The sequence below is a fragment of the Myotis nattereri genome, assembly GCF_964212035.1.
Source record: "Myotis nattereri genome assembly, chromosome: 3".
NCBI classification, from domain to species: domain Eukaryota; kingdom Metazoa; phylum Chordata; class Mammalia; order Chiroptera; family Vespertilionidae; genus Myotis; species Myotis nattereri.
In genome coordinates, this window is record NC_138077.1 from 143697441 (window position 1) to 143713029 (window position 15589).

General features: G+C 43.1%; 1 protein-coding gene across 1 annotated transcript in view; it reads right to left on the reverse strand.

Annotated features, from left to right (window-relative positions):
• DCDC2 (doublecortin domain containing 2) overlaps nt 1-13601 on the reverse strand; it is a 180360-nt gene extending 166759 nt beyond the window's left edge. Inside the window, exons 1-3 of the mRNA XM_081086821.1 lie at nt 13425-13601; nt 12526-12896; nt 8664-8718 (exon numbers count right to left, since the gene is read on the reverse strand). Coding sequence (XP_080942947.1) covers nt 8664-8718; nt 12526-12818 — 348 coding nt within the window. The 5' untranslated portion in view covers nt 12819-12896; nt 13425-13601. The remainder of the gene's footprint in view (nt 1-8663; nt 8719-12525; nt 12897-13424) is intronic.
• Between the last annotated feature and the right edge of the window lie 1988 nt (nt 13602-15589).

The following is a 15589-nucleotide window of genomic DNA, read 5'->3' on the forward strand; positions in this document are numbered from 1 at the left end:
AATTTTCATTGTTGACCAAGCTAAACACTGAGGCACACCACCTTCATCCTTCATGATGAAATCAACCAAAGGCAAATAAATAGCCCTGGCTTTAACAAATGCCTCCATCCAGCCATTCTGAAGGACATTGAAATATGTATTATTTTGTACACAAAGATAAGACTATCCAATATGTTTTTCCAGTATGGTGATCGGTGAGAGCTAAACTACACATACACTCTTGTGCATGCCTTAACCAACGCCACCCCTGAAAGGACAACATTCTGTAGACTGTTGGGGGCTAGTCTGGGGCCAGAGACTGAGTCCTGTGAGGTCTAAGCCCAGACCTTGGTTTCATTAGCACAGTGTTCTCACAATGCTACTCCACCAGAAAAAAAAAGCCCAAGGATTTAATGCTGCTCTGGGCTACTCTGGATCTGCAAAACACAACACAGAGAGAGATAATTTATTCTAAATTAGAGAGAAATAAAATTTAAATTGCCTAAACTGGTCAGTTCCTATATTCTAGTGAAAATTCAATGTATTACCACAGATGAATCTAGGTACTTTTTTTTCCGTTTTTTTAAAAAATATATATTTTATTGATTTTTTTTACAGAGAGGAAGGGAGAGGGATAGAGAGCTAGAAACATTGATGAGAAAGAAACATCGATCAGCTGCACTCCCCACTGGGGATGTGCCCGCGACCAAGGTACATGCACTTGACTGGAATCAAACCTGGGACCCTTCAGTCCACAGGCCAACGCTCTATCCACTGAGCCAAACCAGTTAGGGCTAGGTACTTGTTTCTTACTAATGATTCCTCTGAGTTTCACTTTTCTTATCCTATAATATATCCCTTTCTTGGATTTTCCCTTTCTGGATGTACCACATGTGGAAAAAAATTAAAACAACCCTTTGGATGGTTGCTACATCTGTGGAGGATGCTAAGTGGCCTTCAGTTCTAAATGCAGAATCCAGACTCCAGACCAGGAATATTCTCCAAACCCTTTATTCTCATGGTGTCGCTTCACTCAATAAACACACACACACACACACACACACACACACACACACACACACACCATTCTGGCTAGAAGTACCAGCAAATCACAGCACTACATGCTTATTACTGACACTGAAACTTGAGGAAGCAACATGAAGGGGACCAACATGGACTGCTGCCGTTCACTCCCCCAGTTTTCTCCCACACACTGCTTCCTCCACGGAAGAGGGTTAACAACCTGGGTGGTGGTCCTTCTGGGTTCCCCGGGAAGGTTCTGGCAGCAAATCTAACTCACAAAACCTTATATTAGAGGGTATTTTATAAGTTCAATCAATCTCCATTGATCTCCATCATCTTGGTATACAACTGAATTATGCAAGACAGAAAAATATATTTATAATTTATAATAGAAAGAAGATGTAACTCTTTTAACGAGTGTTTAGTAGTCTTCACCAGATTTTTTTTTTTAAAGAGGGGAGTTTCCTTAGCTGTTACATTAGAGAGGTGGGGGAAAGGTGTAAAATAAAAAAGTGGAGAGGGGTTTCAGTTATTATTGAAAGAACTCACAAAAGTGGGTTTTATTTCTTTGATTTTTCAAGAAATTAGCAAACCTGACTAACATAATCTGGAAATCTTTTCCCAAGTTAAAGAAAAAAATACTTATGAGTTTAACTATTTAGTAGTTCCCCCTTTGAACCTAGAATTCCCAGGCTAAAGATTAGTGAGTTAAACCACATAGCCCCATACCTTTCTGCAATAAAGTTAATAATTAACACCCAATTTAATGTCTAGAATCCCATTCCCAACCAAAAGCCTTGAAGTAGCATATCTGATAGTATGTTTCATTAGAGATTATGCCTAATGATTAAACTGAAATGTGGAGTTTTAATAACGATATTCAAAACCTTACAGACATTCACTGGAGTAACCAAACAGAAGTAAATCCATGCTGACAAGGCAAAGTTTTGAGGTTTCAAAAAACTCTCCCTCTCTTTCCTCTTCTCCAAGGTATTCCTGCAGTGTTCCAACCCACTAAGAAGAAACAATGTTCTCCATAAATGAAAATCTAAAGTGAGGGGTAAGTATTCAAAAGTATTCTATTGAAGGCTTCTCCAACAAGGAGGCTCCCCCTCCTTGAGAAGGCCTTCATTGGGGTCTTACTTCAGATTTCATTGTGCAGGTTCCTCTTCAAGGCAGCACTTCTCGAAATTATATACAGCACACTTATCTGTGGATGGATCACTTAGAATAAGTTAAGCATGACCGTCTGTTCTCTCTTCTTGCCTGGCATTGTGTTTATGACTGGCATATCCTATATAATAAAGATTTAATATGCAAATTGACCCTCACTCCCTCACTCCATCACAAGATGGCTGTGCCCACAGTGGAAGCAGGGTTCCCATAACAAAAGGTGGCTGCGCCCACAGCAGAGGCGGGGTTCACGTAAGGAGCCATAACGAGTGATCAGCAGGGACCTGAGGCTGTGTGGCACCAGGCCAGAGCAGGGCATCTGAGACTGTGCCCCCCCCCTTCCCGACAGGGCTTGACAGGGGACCTCAGGCTGTGCCCCCCCACCCCAGCACCAGGCCAGGCGACCTGAGGCTGCGCTCCCCCCCCCCCCACCCAGTGGGGCTTGATGGGGAACCTGAGGCTGTGCTCCCTGCCCAGCAGGGCTTGACGAGGGTGGGGATGGCCTGGTCTGAATCTCACCCAATGGGGGTGGGGTCGGCCAGGTCTGGGTCTCATGTGATTTCGAGGTGCACATGGGTGGGCGGGGTCTTGACTCTGGGTCCCACAGCATGCCCCAGACTCTGACAGGAGGAAGATTTTCATATACATTTTACTAATTTTCTTTCATCTTTGACATTTCTATTATAGAGAAAGGGCAAATAGCAATATTAAAATAGTTCATCTAATTAACTCCCTTTTAATGTGCACAGATTTTGTGCACCAGGCCACTAGTTTAAATATAAATGTGAGGAAAGGGGTAAAAATTACCCCTTTCTGCTGACCCTGAGAAAAATTAACAAAATAAAATTGTTCTGTACTAGAAATCAATAGAAAATTTAGGTGGAGTGGCTGGGGTTGGGGGAACAGAGGAGAAGAAGAGAGAGGAGGGCAAGAAATAGACCAAAAGCTGAAAACTGAATTGACAAATAAGACCAAGGTATTTTTAAGAATGAAAAAGTCTGATATTAAGTTTTGAGTTGTTGACACCACTGTACAACCTACAAAACCTACTCCATTTTGACAAACCACAGGTAAATTTCACCACACACAAACCTGTGTGTATAAAGTATTTGTGTGGACATCAATGGAAAGATTTTACCTCTGAGTTGGTGGGGTCTTAGACAGACAGAGCCTGTAGGGGAACAATTCAGTCCATAAACTCAGCTAATATTTTGGAAACAGAAGCTCATGAGATGTGAGCCTGAATGAGATAAGAATCCCTGCAGAAATTCACAGAAATCCCGGGGGAAATGTTAGACGTTGCAAAGGCTAGGTAATGCAGGTTTAAGCTAATTTTATCCTGATCATAAGGAGATGGACAACCACAGCTGTTAATTCAAGTTATAATTGGTTTAGGTGTTTATAACTCCAGGAAAATGGAACTACTTTTCCAGAAATTAGGTGATTATTACTCCTTAAAAATTAGTCCCATGATTCCCTGACCCATTAATAGTAAAGTTCAAAAACTGTTTAGCCCTCAAAATATGACTCCTCAATCAAAGAAGTCTACTTTATACCAAGTTCTGCTACAAAGATCAATGTTGGAAGAGTTAAAATTGAAGCACAGCAGGCGAGGAAGACTAAACAGTACAAGCTCCATGCAGTCAGGGCCACGTTGTCTGGTTCCCAAGGACAAGCCCAGTGCCTGGAATACAGCAGGTACACAATCAATCCTTGTTGAGTGAACAGCAGTCTGTGATATAGCTCCAAATTATACTAATACGACAATAAATGTATCACACAGAGGTTTAACTACAACTGATTTTATCCCTAAAACAAAATCTGAACAGGTAGTGGCCATGATAATTATAGAGTTATTTGAGACACCCCACCCATATATGAACTACAGAATAATCAGGCATGCACGAGGCAGACAGGCACCTCCCTTAACTGTGTGATAAGAAATATTCAAAACTAGAGAATTAAAATGATCACCAGCCTATTCGTGCTAGGTACTATCCAGTGAACAGACCTCCTGGAGACTTACAATCTACCTGGCAGCTCTGCTGCATATGTTAATGCCTGATTGTCAGACCACCAGGAACAGGAGCAAACCCGCCGTTCGCAGGCCACCAAAATCAGATTTGCTGCCTCACTACAGCAAGGGTGGCACTGGGGAAACCACCAGATGATGCTGAGAAGAGGGAGGCAGGGATCACCTTCAGTGAGGTTTGGGTTCTCATTGACGGGAGCTGTGGAGGGCAAGGGAAGCAGAGAGCAGTTCTGGACTGCTTTAGGTTTGAGGTGAGATTAGGGGAAATGGGGGCTAAGTAGGGGTTGTGATGAAGTGAGGGCAGTTCGGCACTTAAAGATCCCCAGTAAAATATGGTTACAGCAAAGCAGGTCTGTGAGTATCAGCAGTAAGAAAGCAATAATCCCTTCCACAGGGGGCCCTCGAGGCCTTGTGCAGCTGTGTCCCGACTGTGGGAGAAGCACTGCTCTCTGCTAACTCTGCAGCTGGCTTGCTCGGTTTCTATCGTCTGAACTCGATGATGGCAAAACAGCCTTTGTCTCTTCCCTTCCAAGTCAATTTTCACCCTTTTAGTCAGAGACAGGCTTCGACTCACTCACAAATCAAAGTATTAAGTAATCCCCCTTAGTCAAGGTGTAGAAAAGAACACTCTCAAAACTTTAAAAGAAACAGGCCAAAAATAAATTCAGTTATATTTAAAACCATTTCAAACCAGCTGACACACACCGCCTATCACATTTGTACCTTCTCAGTCCTCCGAGAATACCTCTAGCCCAGCATCTGTGCCCTGTAATAGTTGTTATACATCATGCAATCAGAGAATGAGAGGCAAAGAGAGGACCAGAAAGACGTACAGAAGGGATGAGCTACCAATGTCAGAAGATGAGAAAAACATCTCTGTGGTGCAGGGGAAGCAGGAAGATAGCTGTACAAAATGACTGAGGAGCAGAGGCGAGCATGCAGGGGTCTCTGGAAGATCTCTTTATCTGAATGTTAGTAGAACCAAGCCGGGTGTGGAGAGAGGCGAGGGAAGTCTGCTCTGGGCACACACTGCTGTCTCCAGAGCCAGGACAAACCCCCACAGAGTCACCTCCCATTTGTCTTATTCCTGTCACCTTTTCCTTCTCCCTCTTTTTATCCATCTCTTCCTTTTCCTCCCGCTGCCAGGCGCGTTGGCCAAAGAAGCCCCTGAGCTTCTCCTGGGTTAGTGGAAGAAGCCCACTGGAGTCCTGCCTTCCTCTGTATGCACCCCTCTCCAGGAGGAAGAGGAAGGGCACTGGCTGTACTGTCGGTGTGTCTTCAAAGATGATCTTCATGGGACAGAAACGCGAGGAAGGAACCACAAAAAGACCTTCACATGTCAAGGTGACATGCACATTCTAGTGACAGTGACTGCAGTCAGCAAGTGGATAAACATCGTGTCTAAATTATTAACTAAACAGCAACCAGAATGCGGTATACACTTGGGGGAGAGTGCTCTGGGAGGGAAGGAATGCTGCCAACTCCTAGTCCTCACTGCTGCATTGCCTGCCACCTTGGCCACGGTGGCCAGGACCTGATGCCACATGTTGTACGATATCCCATCTAACTGTAAAGGCCTTTCTACAGTAACATGTTCTGGAAAGCATTAGAGTTACTGTGCTTTAAGCAGTTAGGATAACTGCATCATGTATACTGGTATGGTGGGTTTTATTATGCAGCCTGGTACTGAAAATTCAAACAGGACTAGATTACCTCAGATTTGAGAGAAATCCCCCCAATTTTGATAAGTACTTTTACTCACCTTCGTACTGAAACATCTTGGAATAAATACTGTTTGGGCTACTATTGCACTGAAACAACTCTAAACCCTCCAAATCTATAGCTTATGTCCTAAACCCACTTCAAAGGTGATTCTGTGAATCCTTCCCTGTGACTGGGAGTAGAATATGTTATCTTACTCCAACGAATTGTGGTTATCCACAGTATTTAACAAGGTGTGTAATCTTTTCTCAGTAGACACAAATGTTGAAAAGAAATCACCATCTTAAATAATAATAATAATAATAATAATAATAATAATAAAACAGAATCTAAAACTTTTGTGGAAGTCCAGTGTTGACCAAGTCTGTTCTCAAATGTTGAATACAGATATCTTCTAACTTAAAAATTTACTGAATTCTAAAGTTGGAATGTAAATAAGTTCAGGAAAAGAGAGAGGAATCTCTCCACAGTAGGAATTACACGCACAATAGTTAGGTTCTCAGAGCAGCCCACAAAAGCCTTTTTAATTTGTGCTCTATCCTAAAACAGCCATAATAATACCATAGAACCATCAGTTAAAGTAGTATCTCTATGAGAAAATGCATTCAGAGTTCCATTCTGAGATGCCAGGAACCCAAAATTCTCCCTTTTGGGCAATGAAAGTCAGGGGTCCCCTTGCTCAAGCAGGCTTTGGGAATATCCATGGTGTGGACTTTGGGGAGGAGAATCTCTGCGTTGACCATCAAGACTGGGAATGCCAAGTGGACATACTGCTTGTCTAGACTGGGAGGAAAGTCTGGGCAGACAACAGTGGGAGAGAGGGCCCCAGGGAGCAAGTGGGAGCATGGGGCTTGGGACGGTGAGGGAAGGCGCTGAAGAGCATGAACAAGGAGTTTTTCACCACCTCTTCCTATTTCCCTTGCATCCCCAAATTTCTTCTACTTCTTTGTTTTTCTCCCCTTTGGAAGGCTTTATGGGGAAGGACTGAGAAGAAATGAAAGGCTACAGCAGTGCTGGTGCAGTGAGAGAAGGAGAAGGGGAGGGAATTACCAGGAAGAAATAAAGTGGAAGAGATACAGTCTTCTAGTTGGAGATAAGCAGTGGGTTTTTCACTGTGAGATGTCTGTTCATAAATCAGAAGCTTGTCTGTGTGGCTCATGCATAGGACCAAAGTAAAGAGAAAACAATAGCTACTACACCAGAGTGTAAGAAGACTTAGCAAATTAACACAAGTCCTTGTGAATGTTTCCATTGTTAATCATAATCGTTTTTTTAAAAGTATATTCAAAAACTTTATTGCACACCTGTTGTGCTTTGACCGGCACAATCTCTTCATCAAAGACACTGGAATCCAAAGTAAATATATGCTCACATTTTGGGAGAAGTCACACATCTCAAATTCCATTGCAGAAATTCATGTACAGTCACCAATTTCATGCAAGACAGCCTATTTCAAATAGTTGTGTATCCTTCAAACAAAATTATATCCAGAACTAATTCACTAATCTCTCCTTTTTTTTTTTTACTACTTGCAGTAGATATTAACTAGTGCTCATTCTTTAGTGGCAACATAAGCTCAATAAAAAAAATTAAAAAAAAACATATACCTTTGTCTGCTTTAAGTCAAAAGCTTATCATGTTCACGAATAAGCAGTTTAACACACATTGTAAACCTAACTTATAAACATTAATTATATTTAACAATGTCTGGGATTAGCACCTCTTTCTACAATTTATTTGAATAATGAAATTAACTTCACATTCTTCAAATATTGCAGAATTAGAATTTTTGCTTATTAAGTTTTGTGTGTTTGTTTTCTAGAGAGACCTATTTTGGGTATAAACACGATTCAAGAGGAAACGGTAAGAGTTGAGGAGTCTCTATAGGGCTCTGCACTACAAATGAGAGAAACGCTTTTTCTACCAGCCATTTCTTGCCTGGCACCGCACACCATGGAAGCATTTGCCTACATGGGTCAAAATGGGAAGAGGGGAAGGCTGGGCTGGGGAAAAGCATAACAGTCTGGGTTGACCTATAATTTTCCCTATCTCGCTGGGACATTGAAGGCTGTTGTCCTAACTTTGTTTTCATCTATTTTTCACCCACAAACTAAAGAATACATCCTATAGGATATCTGAAAATTCCACTAGGGATTCAGGAGCTAAATAGAAAGTAGGGCTTTAAAAATCTATTTCACAAGACTCGTTTCCAACCTCCATGCAAGCTTCTGGTAGTTACGCTCAAGTGAACATCAATGCCAATGAAAATGGAGGTGTTCTCCTGACACCATGGGAAAATCAACAGGGTCTTTTGGAAGCCTCGGGGCAGTCAGGGTGATCATGGCAATCTCAGACACAGGGTGGCAGAAGCAATTGAAGACAGGGCTGTAGATTTAGTAAAGACTGGCATAACGGTGCTCAGAATCTCCTCTCACTTGCCAGGAAAGTTTCTTTGGATTTCAATGAGAGGACACATAGCTAAAACACTTAGCTAAACACAAGAACATGTTGTGTCTAATCCTACATGTTTAGGATACCTACTCAGTCTCTTCACTTCTGATAATGCTCCAAAGAAAGAGTGAGCTTTGTCCTAAAATATATAACATCCCATTTATAAACATTAGACAACTAATCTGTTATGATTAGAATAGCATCTAAGTCTTTGCACACATCATAAGAAACACAAAAATGGCACTGCTATTTGCTTAAAGCTTCAAAATATTACTAGTTTTACCTCTGTGTTAACAATTTCCATTGGTCTTTTCTTGATGTCTCCAATGTCCAAGTAACTGCAGGGCAAAACAAACAAACAATAAGGGTTTCTTTTATTGAGTTTGAGTCAGTTATACACATTTCTTTTTAAAACGTATTAAGTAATAAAGCAAACTACAGGAAATACTTAAACCTACAGCAAAAAAAACAATAGCTACTAATTAAAAGTAATTATAGTAGTGGAAAATTATTTCAGCATCATCAACCAGAGTTGACAGATGTGTACTCTAAACTTCAATGTAACTGAAGTCTTAGAAATACATACTTCTATTGGGGAACTTCCCACCCTCTCCCGCAATGGCTAGCCACTTATTATGTATATGGTATTTCTAATTCTTACGGTAATTTAGATATAAAGAATAGTTTGTCTGTAAAGCTGCTTACTAGTTCCATTAATCACAGACTTTAGGTTTTAAAAAGAGTACAGATAACATGCAATAGAGTAACAACTGTGAAAGGCTGGGAAATCTCTTTCCCTAAGAGAGCACTTTAATGATACAGAAATGCTCAGCCACATGGGATGGTTTAGTAATTGGTTCAACTGACAGACAAATGGGTGGACTAGTTAACCTTTGGAGACCCCTGTTATTCCATTACAATTTTCTACAGACATTAAGTATAGTGATCATTCTTTAGCTATAGCATAAGCACAACCTGAAAATTTTATATCTGTGTCAACTTCAAGCTGTAAGTCCATCACTGTGCTCTGGTTCCACTGTGCTTCATACATAGAAGGTGCTAAATAAATGCTTCAATATAAAAATAAGTATAAATCTAACATTTAATTTATAACCTCAGATAGAAAGATAGATAGGTAGATTCTCTACTTCAAATACCATAATTGCTGATTTCCCCAAAAACGTTTATATTATAATTAATTTTGGCTAAGTTTCATTGTTGTTGTTTGCTTGTTTGGGTAGAATGATTTAGTTAATCTATACCTCTGGAGATTATCATACGTTTCCCTCACATAACAGTATTTACCTAAGGCATTGTAAATACTCCCTCTGTTTAGCAATAAATGGCTCTTTTGCAAATCTGCAGGCTGATGTCTGACATAAAATAAAAAGTCTGTCATGTGCAAGAAAGTAATCTCAGATCCACAAGATTAATCTAGTAGAGTCAACTCCCAAAAATGCACAGAAAATAACAATTTCTAGAATTCTCTTCTATAAAACAAAGGTTTTATTATGGTTTCAAAAATATTAGAAAAATATCTGAGTAAAGTAATTGAAGAAGCAAGTTGATCATTTTCATTTGAAAAATATTTTCCCGCCATTGCTATCTTTCCCATCATCATTTAGGCTCTAAATGATATAATTACACTTTGATATCTTTTGGACTTTCTTTTGTTCTGCCAGGTGGTTCATCTGTTATATAAACTTACAACTGCTAAGCTTTCAATATATTCAGCATTTAAATCTTCTTGGCTTCCATTAGTATAACCAAGGATACCACTACTTTAACACAAATAAATTAGCTATTCACCTGTCAGCATGGAAAACTAACCATGGAAACTGTCATAACAAGCTCAGTTTCATGTGTGTGTATGAATTAAAAGCAAGAATAACCATGCAAATCTCTTATATATGAAGAGTAATTTTGAAGTGCACCTTCTATTTGGTTTGAAACTGTACCTGTTTTTATTTTTTGAGTTGGTGCCACATAAACAAAAGAGAATATGAACTAGTAAAGTGAGTCTGCAATTTTGAACTGTTAGTAGATTCTGAAGCAGATGCCCAATCCCATGACACTGCTTTATGTGGAAATTATTTAATGAAAATAACCAAAGTATCTGATGAAAGAAACTGGACACAGTGATGCTTTACATTTATGTAACATTTTGGTCTTTACAAAACACATTCACATCCATAGCATTTACATTTTATCATAACACTGTGAGGCAGATATGATGATGTCCCCTCTCTGTGTGAGGAAATTGATGAGCCGAGTCAAGTGGCCGACCAAGGAGCTGATAAACAGCTCATCCTCAAGTCTCCTGATTTTCAGTTTTAAGTTCTAACTTTCTCTGAAACACGCAATTTCGTTTAGTTCTTTTCTACAAAGTTAGACAAATATACTAAAGGAGGTTTCAGGGAACAGAAAACTATATCCAAATGGATTCCTCACCTCCCATAAAAAGATTGTCTAGCATAACAAAAGCAGAACACCTAGAACTCAATTTAAACAAATTTAGGAAAGGAAGGTTGACATTACCGTAGACAACTTCAGCAACATTCAGGAAATATTTATATACAGTTAAAATCAGAGATCACAAGCACAGATTTTATGATAAAGATTTTTTTTTGCTATCCTGAGGCGCAAGCTGAATTTTAATTAAAATATTATATTAAAAACTATGGAATATAGAGTTTCCTTATGATCCAGCCATTCTACTCCTACATATATACACAAGAGAAATGACAACTTGTACATGATTGTTCATAAAGCATTATTCATACTAGCCAAAAGTGAAACAATCCAAGTATCCATCAACTGATTAATGGATATAAAAAAAAATGTGGCATATCCATACCATAGAATGCTATACAATGATTAAAAAAAAAATTAAGAACTGATACATACTACAACCTAGATGAGCCCTGAAAACATTATGTGAAGTGAAAGAATCCAGAAACATAAGAGGGCACATATAGTATGATTCCTTTTATATGAAACATCCAGAACAGACATATCCATAAAGACACAGAGCAGATTAGTTGTTACCCGAGTATGGGGTGAAGGGGAATTAGGAAATACAGGGTTACTTTTGGGAGTGATGGAAATGTTGTAACATTAACGTGTGGCGATGGCTGCACAGCTCCATAAATATACTAAAACCCACTTAAATGGGTGAGGTTCATGTGACATGAACTGAATCTCCATAAAGCTGTAAAAAAGAAAACAACCTATGGCATATTAAATTCTCCCTACAATACCCACCCACACTAGAAATAATCTCAACTCTGAACTCCCACATAACTTGAGTTGTTTTTCTAATTGCACTTACTCCTTTATGCTCTACAGTAAGTTGTTGGTGTGCGTGTAGGCTCTCTCCTGCTAGACTGTAAACTCCTAAAGAAAGACAAGGAGTCATGCTTTGATCATCATTGTTCCCCTCCGAGACCTAAACACAATTTGCTCAGTCACTGAGCGAGCTCCTTGCCAGGAACTTGGGATGAGCAGCAATGATGATCCCTGTCCTTGACGGTCTAGCCATCAGGTACTTAGAGACAGACCTGTAGGCTGATAGGGTAAGCCAGTCAAGTTTTCCAAGTTGGATGCCAATAGCATAACCGTGCAGCTTGTGATCGGTCCTAGGACGGTCACAGTGGGGTGTGGTCACTTCTACTGGGAAGGAAAGGTTGAAAGAATTTAAACGGGGTGAGGGGAGGGAGGCAGAGAGCAATTTTCTCCCCTGGTGACTATATAGTATCTAAAACTTAAAAATGATTTTAACTAAAAGCCAGGTTCCAAGAAAAAGAGAAAGAAGGAAAAATAAATAAAGAGGAAAGAGGGGGGGGGGAAAGAACGAAAGAAAGAAAATGCTCAAGTATCCGTTTGGTCACTTTTGTTTTTTGAGATTCCTGTTCCTTACACATCAGCTTTAAGATGTTCCCATTGACGCCCAAGTGAAACTCCTTTCCAGTCACGTTTTCAAACCCTAACCCCAATCACAGGGGCTGTGAGAGGCACCAACCCCGCACAGTCACAGCCCCTCCACCCACTGAGGTTTGGGGGAACCGGGGGTCATCCCTTTCCCGGGGCCAACCGCACACCTTCCCGCACCCAGAAAGCGCGGGCGGTGGGGCTGGCGGACTCACTTGAGCTTCTTGAAGGCCTCCTGGCCCCCGGCCACGTAGTTGCCCCCGCTCTGGATCTGGTCGAGCTTGCGGATGCGGTGCCCGGTCCGCGGGGTGTACAGGTTCCTGACGGCCCCGAAGGGCGCCTGCACGCCGCCCGTCACCTCCTTCAGGAAGATGTCGAAGCTGGAGACCTTCTTCTCGTGGATGACGACGCGGCGGCCCGCGAAGAAGGGGTCCCCGTTGCGGTACACCAGCACGCTCTTGACCACCGGCTGCGTGCGGTGGCTGGCCCTGGCGCCGGTGCCGCTCATCCTCCCGCCACGCCCCGGCTGCGGCCCGGCGTCCCGCTGCCCCGTGGCCTCACCGCACCGCACTGGCCGGGTCGCCGGCTGAAAGGACGGGGAACAGACAAACCAGGTCAGAGCGAGCAACGGCCGAGCGCCCGGCGTGCGCCCCGCAGAGCCCCACGGGCGGCAGCGCTCCCGGCGCCGTCACGGACTTCGCGGGCCGCGGGCCAATCAGCGCCGCCCTGCGCGCCGCACCTGCTCCCACGCGCGCGGCGGAGCCCAGGTGTGACCACCAGGGACAGCGGCCGCGTGGGCGCAGGACGGCGAGGTGGGGGCGCGCTCGGTAGGAAAGAGATGAAACTCAATTTCTCCCATCCTGTTTGCGTAATTCTTTGCAAACAGCTTAATTCTCTTCTTGCTCCCTCACCTCTCAATCTCCTGCTTGCTCTTACGGCAATTAAGATTCTGGCTGGAATTACCCAGATTTTTTCTTTGCCGAATAATGAACGACAAAGGTGCGTCAAGAGACACAGGAAACTGGAGCGGCCAGGACACGCCGCCCCCACCCCAACCCCCACCCCCCGCCGTGGCCGGCGCCTCCCCCGCAGCTGGCAAAGCTCCCAGGGGCACCTTCTGAACCCGGCGGGCGGCGCGCGGGAGACCGAGGCAGGGCTGGGGGATGGGGCTGTCCCTAGCGACGCGGAGGTCCCGTGGGGCTGGGACACCGAGCGGGGCGGGGGTTCCGCTGGCTCCGCTGGCTCTGCAGTGAGCTCGGAGGCGCGGCCGTCACTCACACTGCTCTGCCTCTGCCAGCGCCTCCGAGGGCCCCGCTCACCCCGCTGGGACCCGAGTTGTTAGTTCCCGCCGTTTCCATAGCAACGGCAGCCGCGCTGGGAGCAGGTTTAGTGGACTGGGCCTAGGCCCCCCCTGGGTTTTGCTGCCGCCTGGGGCAGAGGCGCGAGAGAAGTAGAGAGGTTGGTGGCTGAAGGGAGGCCTGGGGCATCCTAAGTGGACGCCTACCTTGCCAGGCGCTGTGCTAGGTAGGAGTTGGGGAAACAGGAGTTGGTGAAGAGTCTAACCTGCGGTATTTGAGTGCCTAGGACACGCATAGCTTTATGCTGAGAAAGGCTGCATGGCTACATTTTGCCCACACACCGTGGCTAGAAAAGAGTAAAAAGAAGCAAGTCCTAAAAACTGACAGGTGTTAAAGCATAAGGAGGAGGAGGAGCTGGAGCTGCTGGCGGAGAGGGAGAGCACGTCTTCCTTCAGTCCATCCTCCAGTTGCTTGTCTAATCCAATCCTGCTTCTGGTCCGCTGGTGCCTGAGAGAACCGGTGCACGGCCACTTTTAGGCCGAGGGGTTTATCTGAAAAGGCGGGGGAGCCAGCCAGGCTCCTTACACATGTAAGCCTTGTCAGGGGACAAGATCAGCATGTTGTCCAGAAAGCAGCAACAAAGGAGCCGCTCTCCCTCAAATGTGCCTGGGTCCAGGTACAATTCAAATTGACCCAGTCATCGAGGCCAGAGACAGTTGAGGAAAGGAGTCTTCAGTGCCTGCAACTTGCTAGTGATGGACCCGGGAGCTGCCTGCAGCTGGGAGCAATTGGTGGGCAGGTACACTTTGCCAATCCACTCTCTGGTCCTGGAGCAGCCAACACTGCCCAAGGGCCCACACACATGCTGTTGTGGAGGTTAGATCCGTGAGTGGGTGAGATAGGGAAGAACGAGGAGCTCTGAGAGTATGAAGTTCTCTCTGGGGCAAACATATTGTGGGATCAGGAAAATCGTTTAAAAAAAAATGAATCTTCCAGCTCATCAATGCCAGGGTTCCATTTATTCCTCCTAAGACCTTGCTACTATGTGTCATGTGCAAATTTGATTATTGGGTGTTCCTAAGTCATCATATATGAATAAAATAGTCTTTATAATAACTTCCATTAACTGAACACTTACCATGTGCCAGGCATTATTAGGCACTTTACGTAGATTACCTAATTCAGTGTTCTTGATAACCTTCAGAGGGTAAATACTATTCTTTTCTCCAACGAGGAAATTGAGATGTAGAGAAACCAAAGAAACTTACCTCAGGTCACAGCAAAAATTCAAACCCAGTCCTCTGATTCCAGAACCACCTGCACCACCGCATAATACCAAACTGAAAGGTGAGCATGTGGAACATTGCAATCTGGGCAGAAACATTGGTATTAAAAGCTACTTAACATGTTAATGCCTTGCAAGTTAACAATTTTCCAAAGAAGAGCGAAGAGAAGGGAGCATTACAGAGGGACAACAGACGGAAATTTTGTGAGCTGGTTGGGAAGAATGTGTGTGTTGAGGGAACCAATGGGGAATATTTGCATGAGTGCCGCCTAGTAGGTGAATGAGACAGAATAGTTTTCTGAGGGATGGATGGCACCTAGATCAGCCCAGTGCAAAATGAAAACACGTTGTTTTAAAATTAATAATTTTAAGAAGGCAAAGGCAGAGCATTAAACCTAGCACCTCTTCCTTCTATATGGAGGCACCTGTTGCCAGTCCATGAAGCTGCCCCAAATCCATGTTCTAACTCCCACTACAGCCTCTCCATCCCAGATTTGTCTCTGGAGCCCAGACCCACTTATCCAGTTGCCTCATAGACAGTGATATGGTGGTAAGTGTTCATTACGTGTTCATTTAATGTTTTAATGTAATGTATTTAGTTGTGCATTTATACAATTTAATTTTTAATAAAGACCATGTTTAAATCATGGATGTGGTGGTAAATGTTCAAATTTTTTTGTTTGTTTTTTATTTTGT